The sequence below is a fragment of the Vigna unguiculata genome, chromosome 6 (genome assembly GCF_004118075.2).
Source record: "Vigna unguiculata cultivar IT97K-499-35 chromosome 6, ASM411807v1, whole genome shotgun sequence".
NCBI classification, from domain to species: Eukaryota; Viridiplantae; Streptophyta; class Magnoliopsida; order Fabales; family Fabaceae; genus Vigna; species Vigna unguiculata.
In genome coordinates, this window is record NC_040284.1 from 26,829,875 (window position 1) to 26,847,686 (window position 17,812).

Below are 17,812 nucleotides of genomic sequence, written 5' to 3' on the forward strand. Positions count from 1 at the left end.
TTGGTCCCTCAAGTTTTAGCGAAATTTGGAATTAGTCTCTTATCAAAACTTTTGACCAATTTAGTCATTCATCTTTAAAAATGCATGAATTTAGTCGTTGTAACCAAATTTTGTTAAGTTTATCTGACGTTTCAAGCGCATTTCATGATAGTATTTGAATTATTTACACCGTTTGAAACATTTTTACTTCAATGTTAACTCAAATATTATCACAAAATGCGTTTAAAATGTCAAATAAACTTCATAAAATTTGATAAGAAGGACTAAATCCACGTATTTCTAAAGATGAAAGACAAAATTGGTATAAAATTTTAAAAAAAGACTAATTCCAAAATTCACTGATACCAATAACATATTTAATCCTTATTTTAAATACATAATGAAGGCTTAACATTTCAATTCAATTATTATTTTAACAATAATGTAAGAAAACCTGTGATAAACAGAAGTGGAGGGGAAGACAAAATCGGAGAAGTGGGCTTAGTAGCCAAATCCAGCTCTTGCAACCCCGGCGACCTCACGCACGACCGACTGGAACCACCACGATTCTAACTCCGGCAAGTCGCAGCGACTGTGGCTTTACATTATTGGAAATTTATCTTTCTCTCATCGGTAAATTATCTTCCTATGTGCTGAAAAAATGTTTTGCTGCTGTTTTGTGATTCATGGAGTAGAAATTAATCCGTATTAGTCTTTCTTACAGTAGTGGAAGCTTAGACCAATTTAAGTGTGTAGGTATTTGAATCATATACTGAAATATAATTTGTAATGCAGTTAAAGATACTCCACCAGGACAACGACGATGAGAAATAGTTGATTTTGATTTATTGGACATGCGTTTTAGAATTATATTTCTTTTGTTTCTAAGTAAAATTTTGCGGCTGCGGCTGTCGATTTTTGGGATTTGAGTGCTATTCTTGATTATCAAGGTTCGTTTAATACGTGGACCGTATGGATAGGTTGTTTATTGACTGGGTTTATGCAGATGCCGCCTAAATGGGTGTATGCTGAACCGCATACCGAGCTCCATTTTCATTTGGAGAGAATTCATTGTTGAAGATTGATAAAATAGTTGGCCGTTAATTTGTAGAAAATGGGATAAAAATTAAAGGTTATTCTGTGTATGTGACGCTGAGCAGTTAAAGCATAATATTTGTACTGTTAAATATTGATTGAAGGGTAAAAAAAATAAACCAAATGTGTCTACCAATTAGGGATATCTGCATTAACTCATTTGTTGTGTCAACGATATATGTGTCAAGTATACATCTTATGATTTGTTAAATTGCATTTGTGATTAATAGCTTACTTGTTTTCTTAAGGGTAATTCTCAGCCAACTTTAACAAAAGATGCAGGACTCCCTAGAGCCAAGACATGAATTTTGGGTGGGTGAACGAGTACATGCATTGGGTGATCCTCGACGAATTGGTACAGTTAAGTATGTGGGACCCGTAGAAGGCTATTCAGACACTTGGGTTGGAGTTGACTGGGACAACGGAGAAGGCAAACATGATGGATCCATGAATGGTGTCCGCTACTTCCATGCTAAATCAGAAAGATCAGGGTCATTTGTTCGTCCCCACAATCTGAACCAAGGGATTTCATTGCTTGAAGCTCTTGAAAGTCGATATAAAAGTGACTCTACAAAAGATGAAGAGGGTATCTCAGGCTTAAATTCATTTTGTGGCTAAAACATTTATATTTAGGGTCCATGAGTGAGGGTGAAAATAGTTTAATTTTAAATTTTGGTATGACAGAAAAGAAGTCAACTCTATTGTAGTTGAGCTGTTTTTTGTACTTCATTCTTCGAGGTTCCAGTTGGGGTGAAGGGGGAATTATTCATTTTGAATTTTGAACTCTAAAATCTTCCAGCGTATTGATATATCTATTTCCAGATTGTTAGAAATTGATTTGATATGAAGCCTTGAGACCATTTTGTGTTATGTTAGTAATTTTTTTTTTCTTTCAGGTTAAGAACTGAGAAGGTGTTCACAATTTTTTTTTTTAAATTTACCCCATCCATTCTAAAATATATATATATATATATATATATATATTTTTTTTTTTTACATTCTAGTCTGTCTTCTGTACTTTTTTTTTCTGTATGCACCCACACTGACAAAACCTGGAAAATAAAATGTAATTTTTCTTCCTTTTGAGCAGATGAAATGTATGTCCTTTCAACAAGCAACCAGCGAGTATCTGTTCAACTTTTGGGTAAAGATCAAATTCAAGATAAGCTAAGAAGATTTGAGGAATTAACCAGTGTATCATTGTCATACATGGGCATTAGTTCCCCTGGAACCCCTTCTCACATTAATAACACAGTGCCAAGTAAGCTTTATTCTAGGACGCTCCCATTTCTTTGCTAATATCAAGATACACATTAGCTTAGTAATATCAATGATTTTGTTTTATTTTGAGATAAAATTGCTGTATCAATAAATTAGTTCCTTGTACCTTAAGTTCTAGTTTTGGTTAAGCTGTTTCAAGCTGGAGTTATAATTTGAAACTTTGATTATTTGATATCTTTTTCTATCCTGTTGCAATTTCAATATAAGTAATGAGTTCTGTTGCAATTTTCTCTCTTTGATATCTTCAGGATCCTTTTAACCGCCTTTTATTTTTGTTGATAGATATAAAAGAACTTGACCTGACTGGGAACTTGCTTTCGGAGTGGAAGGTATGTTCTGCAACCAGGTTTTGTCTAGCAATCAATCCCTGCTACTGTTGCAGCTTCTTATTAACTTCTTTTCAACATATCATGCAAGTCTTACCAAGAACTTCTATGATTTGTGTTTTTGGTTCAACTTATTTTGAAGAAATGATACTTTTTTTTATTAGCTTCCTAATAGAACTTTTGAAGAGAAAAGTACAATTACATTGCAGGAAATAAGCTTTCTTTTTGTGAAAACTGAATCTGTTTTTCTAATTCTAATTGCATTTTGGTTTAAATGTGTGTATTATGAATATCTCTACATTTTAATATCTGTTTACGACTACTAGGATTTATTACATTCTACTACGTTTTCTTTTTGTATGATAATGGATTAATTGGTTTTATCTTATTTGGTTTTTGGTACAATGGTGACACTAATTTGAGCATAATAGGTTCAGAATAGGTTAAAGTAAGCTTTATTCAAAAGCTTTTTTGGGTACCTATATTTGTACCTTGGATTACTTGTTTTTTACTCTTTCATTGTCATTGTATCACATATACCTGCTGTATATAAAAATGGCTACCTAAGGTAGACCTTTTCAAGCTCTCAAAAATATACTTTCTCTTTTTCCTTTTTCTTATCCTTACCTTGTTTGGGTTTGTCGCTGTGGCTGTCGTCCACCGACTCCTCAGTTTTTTTCTGGTGATCATTGAATCTAGATCATCTTGTTGAGTGAAAGGCCAACCGGCCGGTCTCTTCATCGGAAACGTCCATACATGCCTCCACGCACTGCCTTAAGTCCACTGCAGCAGAAGCACCCCACCTTCCCAGTGCTGGAACCGCCCAGCAGTTCTTCAGTGAAGTTTGCCAGACTTTCCTATCCAGTTTATGACCCTTTGTGCTCACTCTTGGGCCTTGGTGGAAGGGAAAATCTCCAACAATATTCCTTCAACGACGTTGGTGATTGGGTTTGATTCAGACTCCAAAAATACTGGCAGAAATCCATTAACCACCCTCCAAAGTTAGTAACTACCTTCACGGGCCTTTCCAGATCCTTCATTGTATAGGTCATGTTGCCTACGAACTTCAACTTCCACCCATAGCTTGCACCCACTCTTTCTTTCTTGTGTTCCTCCTTCGCAAATATGTTGGACCCCTTCCTCTGCCAATAACCTACCTCCCTAACTTCTCTCTACCTAAAGGCAACTTCACCACACTAAATATATTATATTGGTTTGCTCAGTTGGTCTTCCGTCAACTATGGGAGTGTTTTAAGTGATTTCCCATTTCTTATGTGTCAAGGGATTGGATGACCTTGCTATATTTCTTTCTTCTTTTTTCTAGTTACAAAGGATGTCTAGACCGTATGTAGGGAGGCGGAAGGGAAGTGAAGGTTAATGTGGAGACAAAAAGGTCTTAGTGGGACTTCAACATAGCAAGGCTAATGGACAACAGTATATTTCATTTTTTGTTTAATCTTGTTTCCTGAATTGTTTTGTAGAATATCCTTTTAACTATAGTTCTTGCCCTTTTTTATCCCTTTTCTATTAAAAAAGCTATGCACTGATCATGTATGAGACCCCTTTTACTTAGTTTTTATTTGGTGTACCATTTTGTCAGTGATTGATTGAGGGTACTTGCCATTTACTTTCTTTTCAATTGATCTATTTGCAGGATGTTGGCACAATTTGTGAACAGTTGCCTGCTCTGAGGACCATCAATTTATCCAACAATTTAATGTCACCCTATAAAACCAATCTTCCAATACTGAAAATCATCCAAGTTCTGGTTCTAAATAATACTGGCGTAGATTGGGAACAGGTTCCTTCTATATCTTTTCTAATGTTGCTTTAATAAGATTTCCTGATGGTATAAATAGGAATTGCTAAATATTTCTGTTTAAACTGGGCAGGTTGAGCTGCTTAGACAATCGTTAACAACAATTGAAGAGCTACATATAATGGGAAACAATATAAGCAGAATACTGGTATGTTATCTTTCGTTCAGTATGCTTGCCAAGTATCTTAAAGCTGTAGACTTAGAATCTTCCTCCAATTTGAGGACAGATTAACAAACATTGGAAACTTTCATTCTTTTAAGCACCCCAGAGCCTGAATTTACGATGTTCAATTTGGGGCATCTGAAGAACTGGCCTCCTTCTCCCGTTTTGATTCACGATCTCAAGTGTTTGCTTCAGAATGCAAGCTGGACATATTTAAGGAATAGGGTTGCGGATATAATCTAAACACTTCAATATTTCTGAGCCCTTATTGGCTGTTTCACATTGAAATGTTTTTTTCTCTTATCTGGCTGACTGGCCAGTTTGATGTGCTACACTATTTCTGTTTTGACATTAAAATATGGTGTACGTTTTTTTTTTCGTATGGAGATAATTCCTTTTGTATGTATTTGGTTTTCCCTTTCAGGTTTAATTTTATGTTGCTCTTCAATTTCTGGTCAACTTGTAAATATAAATTACTAGCATTTTAAAGCCTTCTAATTTTCCTTTTCTGTTCAGCCTGGGTCATCCTCTATGGTTCAGGGATTTGATTATCTGCGGCTGTTGAATTTGGAAAACAACTGTATAGATGAATGGAATGAAATCGTGAAGCTTTCTCAGCTAAGATGGTTGGTAATGGCAGTTTTTGTTTACTTCTAGAGTACAGTCCTGACACCATTTGAAAATGATTCTATCTTAACTTTTAACCACATCTAACTTCAATAACATTTACTTCCGTGTTGATCATACCTAAAATCATAACTTAGGACTTGATCTAACCAGTTAACAATTTAGTTAATACATTAAAATTTCAGTTAACTACTGACTGTGAGTTGTTGGTGTTAGTATTCTTGTAAATTGTGACTATGATACATTGTGTAAATAGAGAAATATTGTAATTAAGATGTTAGAAGCTGTATAATTGTGTAACTCTTGTCTATTATATTTATAACTCTAATCATAAGTAGTAGCTTCTGCTGTGTACTTAAGACACGGATTCATTCACATGACTCTTGATTTTCTACTTCTAAAAAACAGTTAGCATAATGGTGAAGTATATAATTAGCTTGAAATATTGTTTAGAAGTCCCAGGGGGTATCTGTATCACTGGAAATACTGATTTTATCTTAGAACTGGCCATAAGTATTCTTCTCTTTGTTCCTGTATTTCTTCCTCAGAACAGTGCCTCTGCTTTTGGGTAGATTTATTGAAGTCTGTTGATTTGATTTATTTATACTTGGTTATCTTTTTCAGTTTGGAGAAGCTTTATTTAAACAAGAATTGTTTGAGTTCTCTCTTTTATCCGGCTAATAATGAGCAGTATGAAACAGAAATTACATGCTATAAACCCTTTCAAAATTTATGCCGCCTTCTATTGGGTAATATTATAATTTTCCTCTTGATAAATATCATTTTCTACATATTCCAATGAAATCTAGATTGTGATACCAGTTGAAGGCTTTCAAATCATGTTTCAGGTAATAACAACATTGATGATCTGGCCTCCATTGACTCGTTAAACTTGTTTCCTAATTTGGTGGTAAGGTTTATACTGTGAAGTGTTGAACCGGTTTACATATTTAATATAAATTGTTGAGTACGCATGCCATGATTGCTTTGATCTGTAATGATGACTCTAGGACTGCAGCCTGATATGATCCTAATAAGACTCTTGTGAGTTAGAATTAACTTATGCATTTAAACTTTTGTGGAAGTTAACTTCTTCAAAAAGTTTTGGTGGAAAGTTGGTTTCAACTTTTGAAGAAGTTTGATCAATTTTTCTTTTCGGTCTCTTGTTTTACTAGTGCTTGCTTGCTGAGAAGTTTATTGGACTATGGCCTATATCAAATAATCCATTTGAAAATAGTAAATTGGGATACAATTCAAGATTATTTTGTGGCTACAGTTGCCTAAATAAAGTGTGCTGGTCCATCATTACCTTTACCAGCTTCCTTTGAGAAAGTAATTGACTTGCTTATAACTTATCTTTCCTCATTACCAAAGGGAACATTTTCTCCTTATTTTTCTCTTTCACTGGTTTATATTTTAGACTGAATTTTGTAATACTAGCTTCAATTCTAATTACTTATCTTTAATAACAACGAAGGATATCAGGCTTTCTGAAAACCCAATTACTGATCCTAGAAGAGGTGGGGTTGCAAGATTTGTTTTGGTAGCTCGTTTAGCAAATGTTCAGATATTAAATGGGAGTGAGGTATGACAGGAGATATCTCTGTTGCTTAGTTGCTTCTTTTATATACTCTTTTACCAAACATAATGTTTCATGTCTGCTATACCTTTCAGGTAACTCCTCGTGAAAGGAAGGACTCTGAGATCAGGTATTTTTTTCAATTCTATGTTGTATACCCTTTTGGCAATTGAAAGTCTGAAGCATCATTCATGGTCATCAATTCTGTGTATTATTATATAATGCATTTTATCTGTCTATACCTAGAAGGCCTTTCAAGCTGAGTGCTTTTAAGTATGCCACAAATACTCAAACATGTTTTATTCATTGGGTCACCCAAATAATTGTTAAAAGTTAAAACAAGGTTGTTGTGGCAGAAATAATTTAATCTGTTTTTAGCATTCATTGCTTTGAAATACATATACCTTTTGTGGTTAGAGTCCTCTTTAAAGACTGATCATTAGACCCTTTTTTATTTTATCAATCTTTATACATGAGATAAGTGAACCTTTTGAACCATGGTTATCTTTTGGGGTGAGAGTTCAATTAAAGTTTTATATGCAATTAGTGTATGGTATATGAAGCAATATCATCTTTCTATTCTTATATATTATTTACAATTCTTATGCAGGTATGTTCGGCTTGTTATCACTAGGTTGCAAACTAGTCCTGAAGAAATCAAACAGCATCCCAGGTAAATTCACGGACAATATCTGGAACCTTAGCATTAATGTTAGTATATGTTGTGATGGCAATTGAAAACTGATGAAAATGCTATCAGAAATCGGTAGCTGTAGGTTCTGATGGGATTAAAAGAGCAAATATGTTACGTTTGGCTTGTTCACGTGTGCGATGTGCGATTCAAAAGACATTGTTGGTTTTATGTTAATAAGGACAAATACAATGATTTTCTAAAAATCACAGATAAGTTTCTATTATCATTATATAAATAAGAAATAAATCCTATACGATCACAAATATATATGGTTTTGAATACATAAATCTTGATTGTCGGTTTAAATAATTCATAATGATCTTATATATATGTGTGTGTCTTTCTGTGTCCTACATTTTGGAGGTTACATGTGTTGAAGTGTCCATGTCTGTCTTGTGCCCAGTGTCCGTATCAGAATCCGTGTTACATAGGCATAAAGTGGTGTTTTTTTTTTTTTTCTGTTTTCTAAAGTGTTTTTCTTCAAAATAATAGGGATTTAATGAAATGGGAACAAATTAGACAATGAGAACACAATATCTGGCATATAATTCTTCAAACATATTAGATATTTTGATTATGTGATAGAAGCTACGACCCTCATACCTCTATTTTAACTAAAATGATGACTATTATAAATGGAATGTAAGCCATTTAATAGTGTACACAACTAGGAAGCACTTAACCAATAAGACTTTCTTACATGCATTAATATTTAATAGTGTACAACAAGTAATTACTTCACCGTTAATATTTAATATTGCTCAACATTGTCAAAAAATTGAGGTGATTAAATCCCATTTACTGGGGTTTATTTCGTTTTTGTTTTATCTTTTCATGAGTCTACTTTTTGATTGTGAAATCTATGGCTTTCACTATCCAACTGGTAATTCATTTGGTCTGGTAACAAAAAGAGCTCAATGCCTTCTTCATTGGATGTCTTCCCAGTAATTGGGTGATATGTTCAAGCTACTGTGAAGGAAACCAATTACTATTAAATTGGATAGTATTGTCAACACTCAACGGAGTAAAAAAGGAAAGAAATTTATTCCCTTTCTTTAGTTTCTAATACGGAGCTTACTTTAGCTTTTACTAGGAAACAATCAAATGTTATTCATATCATGTTGAATGGAGTTATAAGGTGACTTGTAAAGTTGGAAGGGAGGGTGGGAGAGGTGGTGGGTTCAATTCCCCCCAATGCACCCAAAAAAGCTCAGAGGCAAGGAGACATATTTGAGGATGTGAGCAGATTGCCCCAACCAGGAGAGACAATGGACTGCGAGTTCACACAGCCACAAAACTTCAGCCTGATTATATTAGAAGCTTATAAGGGTCTAACTAGAACCGCACTGATGTTGTGAGATACACTTGGTTCTCATCGAAAGTCCTTTAAGATTGTTCCGTAGAAAGTTTTCTGCTTTACCAAGCTTAATTAAATGGTCTTTTTAATTTAATTGAATTTGTACAGCACACGTGTTATCAGAGTTCTGTTACTGTAGATATTAATTGAAACTGGATCTAGACGGGATTATCAATTAATTTCTAATACAGGTGAACTATGTTTTGTGAATATACTGGTGCAATTTGCTACAGGTTATACGAGCTTAAGAAGATTCATGGAATTGAGGATGAAAGACCTTCAAGTGGAACTACTGTTCCACAAACAATCAGCTCAGGGTTATTGTGTATGGGCTACGGATGTTAAGTTTGCAAATTTGCTTGTTTTTTGGAATTTGAAATATCTTTATTTTGATATAGAGATTAATGCAGCTATCACTCTGAATTGTGTTGGAGCATCCATGGGTGAGAAACCACCGTTGACAAAGAAGCTTCCAGCAACAACTACAGTTAAGCATCAACACTGCCTTAGTAATGTTCAGTATTTCAAGACTAACCCCTCTGATTACCTTTTCTTAGGTCGGTAAGCTGAAATCTCTATGCGAAAGCTTTTTTAAGCTGAAGTCCATGAAGCTAAAGTTATATCTTCGAGAAGAGGTTTGCTTTTATCAAGATTAAGATGTTCTATTTGTTATTATGATTGTCTGATTAGCTGATTCAAAATTTTCCTAATTGAGAAGCTCCAGCTTCTAGAAAGTCTTAAGAAATCATCGTGTTCTGCTCTGATTGAATGAAATAATTTCAAATTGATATTCTGGAAAACCATTTTGTGACATCTTTATGGTGGAGAATGAGGGAGGGAGATGAAAGACTATATAACATAGCAGATGGTCATATTTGTTTATATCATCTCAAGAAAGTTTTGCAAGATGAGTATGGTTTTTCACAGGGAAAAAATATTCTTTCTTGATTTAGTTACATGTCTTCGCATTATGCAGGGTTCTCCATTTCCTCTGATGCTTGACAGTGACACTTCATCTCTGATGGACCTTGGAATTGGAAATGATTCTATTATCCTTGTAGACGAAGAAGGGTCATAAATATATTTGTGAACCGGTTCCCATTTGTTAAAGACTGTATCCTTCTGACTACCCCCAACTCTTGGAAGTATGTCTCTCTCTCTCTCCCCCCCCCCCCCCCCCCCCCTCTCTCTCTCTCTCTATATATATATATATATATGTATGTATATGTATATTTGTAAGTTGTACACCTGTTTAGTTGGTGACGTTCTTTTATCAGGGGTTTTGATCCACTGCTTGATTAGATTCTCTGTTCCCACCCTTGTCACAACTGTTTTCTGTAAATCACTGGTTCTTTAATACATTTGCAAGTAGATTTCGGTCTTCTTCTCTAAGAGTAGTCTTTAGAGAATGACCATAAAATTAATAACATTTTTTTGATGGAAAGATGGGTATGCAAAAGATCACTATATAGCTTATGATCTCAATCTCAAGCTACATCAAATATTTGCAACATACCAAAATGACATAAGAAATATAGAACAGCCCGTTTAAATACAAGATAGTGGGGGACTAACCGAAACCCATTTAGCTAACAACAAAGTTATAAAAAGGTAAATGAAAACTACTTTATAAAATTCATAGCGAATGTAATCTCTCCACTAATTACATTGTGGAGAAACATCATACTTTAAAAGTTTATCTGAAGATAGTTGCCGCACAATGTGAGTTTGAAAAAAACTTGAACCGCTAACATTGGATTACTCATTATCAACTAATTATGCCATTCTCTATCCACAGTGAATCCAACTGTGTTTATTAACTTCTATGGTGTTGGCGTATAAAGCAACTTGCTGACAAAGAAAAATAGGAAAGAAACTAGCAACAACAATAGAATGATCCTGAATAATTCCCCGACAAGTAGGTAAAGCAGGTGAATCTTTAGTTGTCCCATCAATATATATTTAATTTATGAACATGTAGGAGGTTTCCAAGTCAGTGGAATAACTCTAGGTGCAGACTAGGAAAAGTGTCAAATAAACAAATTTTAGCACACAAAATTCCTATATATTTGAATCCATAGTAAAAGAAACCTTGCCAACCGCATACATACGATGACAGCTTCTATTATTCAAAATTAAGACATTCTCAAAACAAATAAGATTCATGTGAACTATATAACATCAATAATATAGAAAATAGTAGATTGAAGTACCAAATATACCAACCAACTCCCGGACCACTTTATTGAATGGGATAAATCCTTTTCAGTGGACCATCTTTCGTTAGAAAGAAGCTTAAGACATTTGCTACTTCATAACCAACTAACTGACAATGTTATAAAAATGGTGGTAACCTTTCATATTCTAGTAGACAAAAAAGGTAAATCCCTTGCGATCGGTCTCCAATATTCCTGTGGCAAATTTGAAACTTTGCCCAAACTTTGAGATTTTTGCTTCCTATGATTACTACCTGCACTTTATACTAATAATACAAAGACTAGAATACTCTCACTCGTTGCACTATGCTGCCGTTGTTGCCGCTACTACAGTTATTGCTGTTGGTCTGAAAATCTTAATATGAAAGTCTTGTTTTGGAAAGTTCCCTTTGGAAAACATTCCATCTATTCTGAAAATCATGTTACAAAAATTTTGTTTTGAAATCATTTAGAAATTTAGAAAAGGTTGTTCCAGAAGATTTTTGGACCAGGTATTCCAAAAGTCACCATGATGATAGACGAGCCATTTTAAAGATTATGAGGATGTAGTTAGTAATTAGACTGCAGAAAGCAAATACCAACTTTGAACATGAGAAATGCTGCAAAACGTTAATAGAAAAGAAAAAGAAAAAGCTAATTGAGATCGTCTTTGGAGGCAAAAGCAAATTCAAAATAACCACTATTTAAAGAAATCATATTCTAATTCCCAATTGCCTTCCATAGTTGCAGAAGTTTTTCCCTAGTATCCTCTTTTTTCAGTGAAGAATCACTAGGAAGGGAATAAGATGACCATTTAAATACCTTTGATGAACATTTAGAGAGTTACTTAAGAGGAAAATTTGTTGCACTTTTCAAAATTTCAGGTTTTTTCTTTTTTTGATGAACTGTCCACGTTACTCAAATTCATGCTTATCTCTAGAAAATATGTTATTATAATCGGAAAGAAAAGACAAAGGGACGATAAGGTCATCCATGGAGAAAGAAAGAAAAGAGGTTTCTTGCTGGGCAGGGTCATTTTTCTTCAAACAAACGGTCGGTTCTTGGAGCACTCTTTATCGTGTTTTTTTCATCCAAAATTGTAAGAAAATAATTAAACTTTCACTTACCTGTAACACAATATTATAAACTAGTCTTCATTTTTAAGCATTTTGAGTAATTTTTATGGTGGCATGTAACTTCATTGTCCAGTGCATTTATTCAACCTTAAACAAAATATTGGCATAAACGTTAAATCTATAATTATAATTAATCCTTAATTTAAAAGATGCGCCTCCTCCAACCAATCTTGAAAAACTCTAAGCTTTTAGAACTGTTCCAAATAAAAAATAATGAGACTTCGATAAAAAAAAAAAAAAAAAAAAAGCTAACGTTTTGGCTGACCAATTTAGAAGTTAAAAGAATTAGTTCAAGATTGTTAAATTTGGAATTCGTAATTATATTTCCAGATTAAAGTCTTTTAAAAATGGTTTATGAATTTTAGGAATTCTTCTAAATACGGAATGTTATTCTAGATGAAAGTGTCAAATTCCTTAATTCATAATTTTGAAAAATATTATTTCAATTTGCATCAGAAATCCTTCTTAATGGGATGTTTTTCCTCAATTTGTGCAAACAGAAACATATCTTGTTCTAGATTATATGGAAAGTTACAATTTATCTTCCAGAATATACATGATGGTAAAAAATTGTACAACGTTGAGTCCAACAACGTTGAGTCCAAAAGACTTTCAAATTATACAATACAAAAAACCTAAAAAAACCATGATGGTAAAAAATTGAAAGGCTAAAATGGTTAATTTAAAATATATGAGGGTGCACGAATAAATTGAGATTCCAAGCTTCAAAATACACTTTTGTATATGAGATTTTTTTACATTGCATAATTTCGAAATCCATAGTATATTTTCATATCATATTCCAAAAATATATTCTAAATTATATAATCTGAAATAAATGTATAAATTGTATAATTTATAATGTATTTCAAATTCAAAAATATAATACAGTAATTTAGAATATATTTTCAAACTATGCAATCTAAACATCTAATGCATGTACTTTTCAAACTTCTATAACATTCTTTGGAAGTTTAAAAAAAAACATCAAGGTGCAAAAAACAATTATGTTTTTGCTGTTGGAGATAACAATAGAATGGGGTGAGTGTGGATTCGAACACCCATAGTTTTTTTCTAAAATAAAAACTCATTTATTTTCATTTAAAATGCTTTATGAATGTGAGATTTGTGTCGAAAGAGTACAATTTTTCTTATTTTTAATGTAAAATAATAAGAAAAAAATTATATAAATTTTAAAATAGATTAACCAATATTTAAAAAAGAGATTAATGTAAAGACATATACTAGCTATACATATATATATATATATATATATATATATATATATATATATATATACTTAATCCTATACTATTTAAAATATTAGATATTAACTATATCCGTACTTCATATTTAATCAAATATCATCCATCAATATTAGAATAAGGTCGGACTATTATCAAGAACATAGATTTATCTATCATTGCTACTTCCTGATAACATTTTGTAATTAATGTTTTTTATATGATATTTATTAACACTTTTAAGTTAAAAATAAAATTATATCATTAGTTGAGATTATATGGTTTCAGGTGATGTAATAAATTCGTCTTCTAATAAAATTTTTAAATACTTTCTTTGCAATGAATTATAAATTATAAAATGAAGTTAAAAATAATTAAATAAAAGATAAAATTTCCAGAAAATTCTAAAATTTTTCAGTAAAAAATAAGAAAAAACGTGTGTGAGTGTATGATTAACAACATTTGTGGTATGCTATATTAATCTTGTTTATAGAGCATAATATTAGCCCACACCCAATGTGGTTCCACGGCTAATTTGCACACGCTTGTGGAGCTTAGTTCTTTTAAGTAAAGGTGGGTAAAAAATTCAACTTTTATGATCCAATCTATTTCTTTTATGATCCAATTCATTTAATATCTATTCTATTAAAAATTTAATTCATTTAAAATCCATTTTATTGGATCTGGATATCAATATAAACTACATTTTATATATTTTATTGATTGGATATCCAATATCGAAATCTAGATTTTCAAAATGGATAATCCAAAATATCCAATCCAATTTTTCACTTTATATTTTTTTTAGGTTAAGCTAAAGGTTGAGACGGACTAGCTCAAATTTAGTCGTATTTGATTGAGTTGGGGTGACCCTATACAAAATTTCGCCAAATTAGGCCAAATTCTGTCAAGTCAGTCCCGATCGAGATTTGACCGAGTTGGTCTTGGACAAAATTTGGAAGTATTCGGCAAAATCTGTCAAATTCTTTTGTGTCAGCCCTATGGACACAAATTTGGATCCATACCCATTATTTGAATCCAAAATGGATGTGGATTAGATTTTCGATAGGGCTGACACCATAGAATTTGGCAGATTTTTTGTCGAGGCCAACGAGGTCAAATTTCAGCATGAGATGAACTTGGATGACTTTTGAACGAATTTTGGTCGGGGACGACGTGACCAAATTTGGGCTAAGGTCGACTCGACAAAATTTCAGTCGAGATCGACTTGATTGGATTCGACTGAATTTCGACCAGGGCCGATTTTGACTAATACGACCAAATTTTTGTCAGAGCCGACTTGGCCAAATATGGCCACATTTGGGTCAGGGCCTCATCATTCAAATTTCGGTCAGGGTTGACTCTACTAAATTCATCGACCAGGACCGACTTGATTGAATATGGCCAATTTTCGATCACAGCCGACTAAGTTGAATATAATCAAATTTTGTTTGGGACTTAGTCGGCCAAATACACCTAAATTTGGACAAGTGCCGACTTGACCAAATTTTGGTGATGACCAACTCGATTGAATTTGGCCAAATTTAGGTTAGGACCGACTCGCCTAAATATGACCGAATTTCGATTGCGATCGACTCTGTCGAATACGACCAAATTCAGGTTAGGACCAATTCGGTCAAATTTTGGTCGAGACCAACACAACCGAATTTTGACCGGAGCCGACTCGACTAAATTCGGCCGAATTTTGGTCGTGGCCGACTCAGTTGAATACGGCCAAATTTCACCCTAGGTCGTCTCAACCAAATACGACCAAATTTGGGTTAGGGTCGACTTGACCAAATCTCAATCGGGGCCAACTTGATTGAATTTGACCAAATTTTGACTGGAGCCAACTAGGCTGAATACAACCAAATTTTGGTCGCGATTGTCTCGGTCGAATACAGTCAAATTTTGTCTAGGTCGACTCAGCCCAATGCAGTCAAATTTGGGTCGAGGTGAACTCAACCGAATACTTCCAAATTTTGTCCAGGACCAGTTGGGCCAAATTTCGATCGAGATCGACTTGACAGCATTCGGCCAAATTTTGTATAGGGTCACGCCAACTCAATCAAATACGACTAAATTTGACTAGTCGGTCTCAACTTTTAACCTAACCTAACCAAAAATATAAACTGAAAATTTGGATAGGATATTTTGGATTATCTATTTTGAAAATCTAGATTTAGAGAATGAATATCCAATTCATAAAATATATATCAGATTGATATACATATCCAATAAAATGGATTTTAAATGGATTGAATTTTTCATAAAATAGATATTAAATTGATTAGATTTTAGAAAAAATAGATTGAATTATAAAAAATGGATTTTTTGTCCACCCTTGATTAGAATTTTGTGAAACATCTCTTTGCATATTGAATGTCAGAACAAAAAATCAATAAAAAAATATTGTCTGCCAACATCTAAACACTTTTTTAAAATAATCCATATAATGATAGCAGACATCTGCAACAACTTCAAATTATTGTTGTTGCATAAGGTTAGCTTTCCTATTTTTGGTAAAATAATGTCTTTTCTCTTCCTTCTTTCCATCAATAAGAAACTATTATCTGAAGAAGGATAAACAACAAAAAAGAACCTTAGCTATATTGCAACCAGTAAACCAAAGCACCATTATTTTATGAAAGAATCAAGTATTTCAGTGCAATAATGTGAGACATGCGACGTGCGACGTGAGACGTAGAACGTGGGACGTGAGATGTGGGACATGGGACGTAGGACGTGAAACGTAAGACGTGAGACGTAGGATATGAGAAGTACGACGTTGGACGTATGATGTGAGAAGTACGACGTTGGACGTAAGAGGTGAGACGACGTGAGACATGAAACGTGAAACGTGAAACGTGAGACGTAAGACATAAGACGTGAGTCATGGAACGTGAGACGTGGGACGTGCAACGTGAGACGTGAGACGAAAGATGTGAGACGTGAGACGTGGGACGTGGGACGTGAGACGTGAGACGTGAGACGTAGGACGTGGGAGGTGAGACGTGAGACGTGAGACGTGAATAGTGGGATGTGAGACGTGTAACATGGGAGTTGGGACGTGGAACGTGAGCCGACGTGGAACGTGAGACATGAGACGTAGGACGAGGAACGTGGGACGTAGGACGAGAGACGACGTGGGACGTGACACGTAAGACAAGAGACGTGGGACGTGGAAAGTGAGACGTGGGACGTGGAAAGTGAGACGTGACACGTGAGAGACGTGGGACGTGGAACGTGAGAGACGTGACGTGAGAGATGTGCGACATGCGACGTGACACGTGAGACGTAAGACGAGAGACGTGGGACGTGGGACGTGAGACATAAGACGTAGAACGTGAGACGTGAGACGTGGGACTTGAGACGTAAGACGTGACACGTGACACGTGGGACGTGAGACATGAGACGTGGGACGTGAGATGTAAGACATGTGACGTGAGACGTAAGACATGGTTCATGGGATGTGAGACGTAAGACATGACACATGAAATGTGAGACATGAGACGTAGAACGAGGAACGTGAGACGTGAGATGAGAGACGTGAGATGTAAGACGTGAGACGTGACACGTAAGACATGAGACGTGGGACATGACACGTGACACGTGAAAAGTGAGATGTGAGATGTGGAAAGTGAGACGTGCGACGTGAGATGAGAGACGTGAGACGTAGAATGAGGGACGTGGGACGTGAGATGAGAGACGTGAGACGTAGAACATGGGACGTGAGACAACATGAGACGTGACACGTAAAATATGAGAAGTGGAACATGAGACGTGACACGTGAAAAGTGAGACGTGAGATGTGGAAAGTGAGACGTGCGACGTGAGAGACGTGACCTAAGAAATGTGCGACGTGAGACATGAGACGTAAGAAGAGAGACGTGAAACGTGGGACGTGGGACGTGAGACGTGGGACGTGAGACGTGGGATGTGGGATGTGAGACATGGGACGTGGGACGTGGGACGTGGAACATGGGACGTGAGACGTGAAATGTGGGACGTGAAACATGGGATGTTGGACTTGAGACGTAAGACGTGAGACGTGGGACGTGAGACGTGAGACTTGAGACGTGGTACGTGGGATGTGGAACGTGAGACGTGAGAGACGTGCGACGTGAGACGTGACATGAGAGACGTGTGACGTGCGACGTGCGACGTCAGACGTGAGACATCCGTAAACACTAAACCTTGAAATTTATATTCATAAACTTAAAACTTTACAATTTAATTGAAAATTTTAGAAGTTTAATAAAAGAATTGTTAATTTATCCATAAATTTGTACCAACAAATTATAATTAAACTTTTGT

The 17,812-nt window shown here is 34.8% G+C and overlaps 1 protein-coding gene across 3 annotated transcripts; it reads left to right on the top strand.

Annotated features, from left to right (window-relative positions):
- The first annotated feature begins 416 nt into the window (after positions 1-416).
- On the top strand, positions 417-10,302 carry LOC114188280 (tubulin-folding cofactor E). Of its 3 annotated transcripts, none has more exons than XM_028076882.1 (16): positions 417-612; positions 1,323-1,660; positions 2,165-2,335; positions 2,638-2,684; positions 4,336-4,482; positions 4,574-4,648; positions 5,180-5,289; positions 5,915-6,039; positions 6,139-6,200; positions 6,768-6,875; positions 6,965-6,999; positions 7,480-7,542; positions 9,154-9,245; positions 9,331-9,407; positions 9,478-9,555; positions 9,897-10,302. In XM_028076882.1, exons 2-16 carry the CDS (start codon positions 1,351-1,353, stop codon positions 9,996-9,998), a joined length of 1,602 nt encoding a protein of 533 aa, XP_027932683.1. In that variant the 5' UTR covers positions 417-612; positions 1,323-1,350; the 3' UTR covers positions 9,999-10,302. The 3 variants fall into 3 exon arrangements, with proteins under 3 accessions (XP_027932683.1, XP_027932682.1, XP_027932684.1); XM_028076881.1 differs by having other exon boundaries at positions 1,351-1,660; XM_028076883.1 differs by having other exon boundaries at positions 1,357-1,660.
- Positions 10,303-17,812: the final 7,510 nt, after the last annotated feature.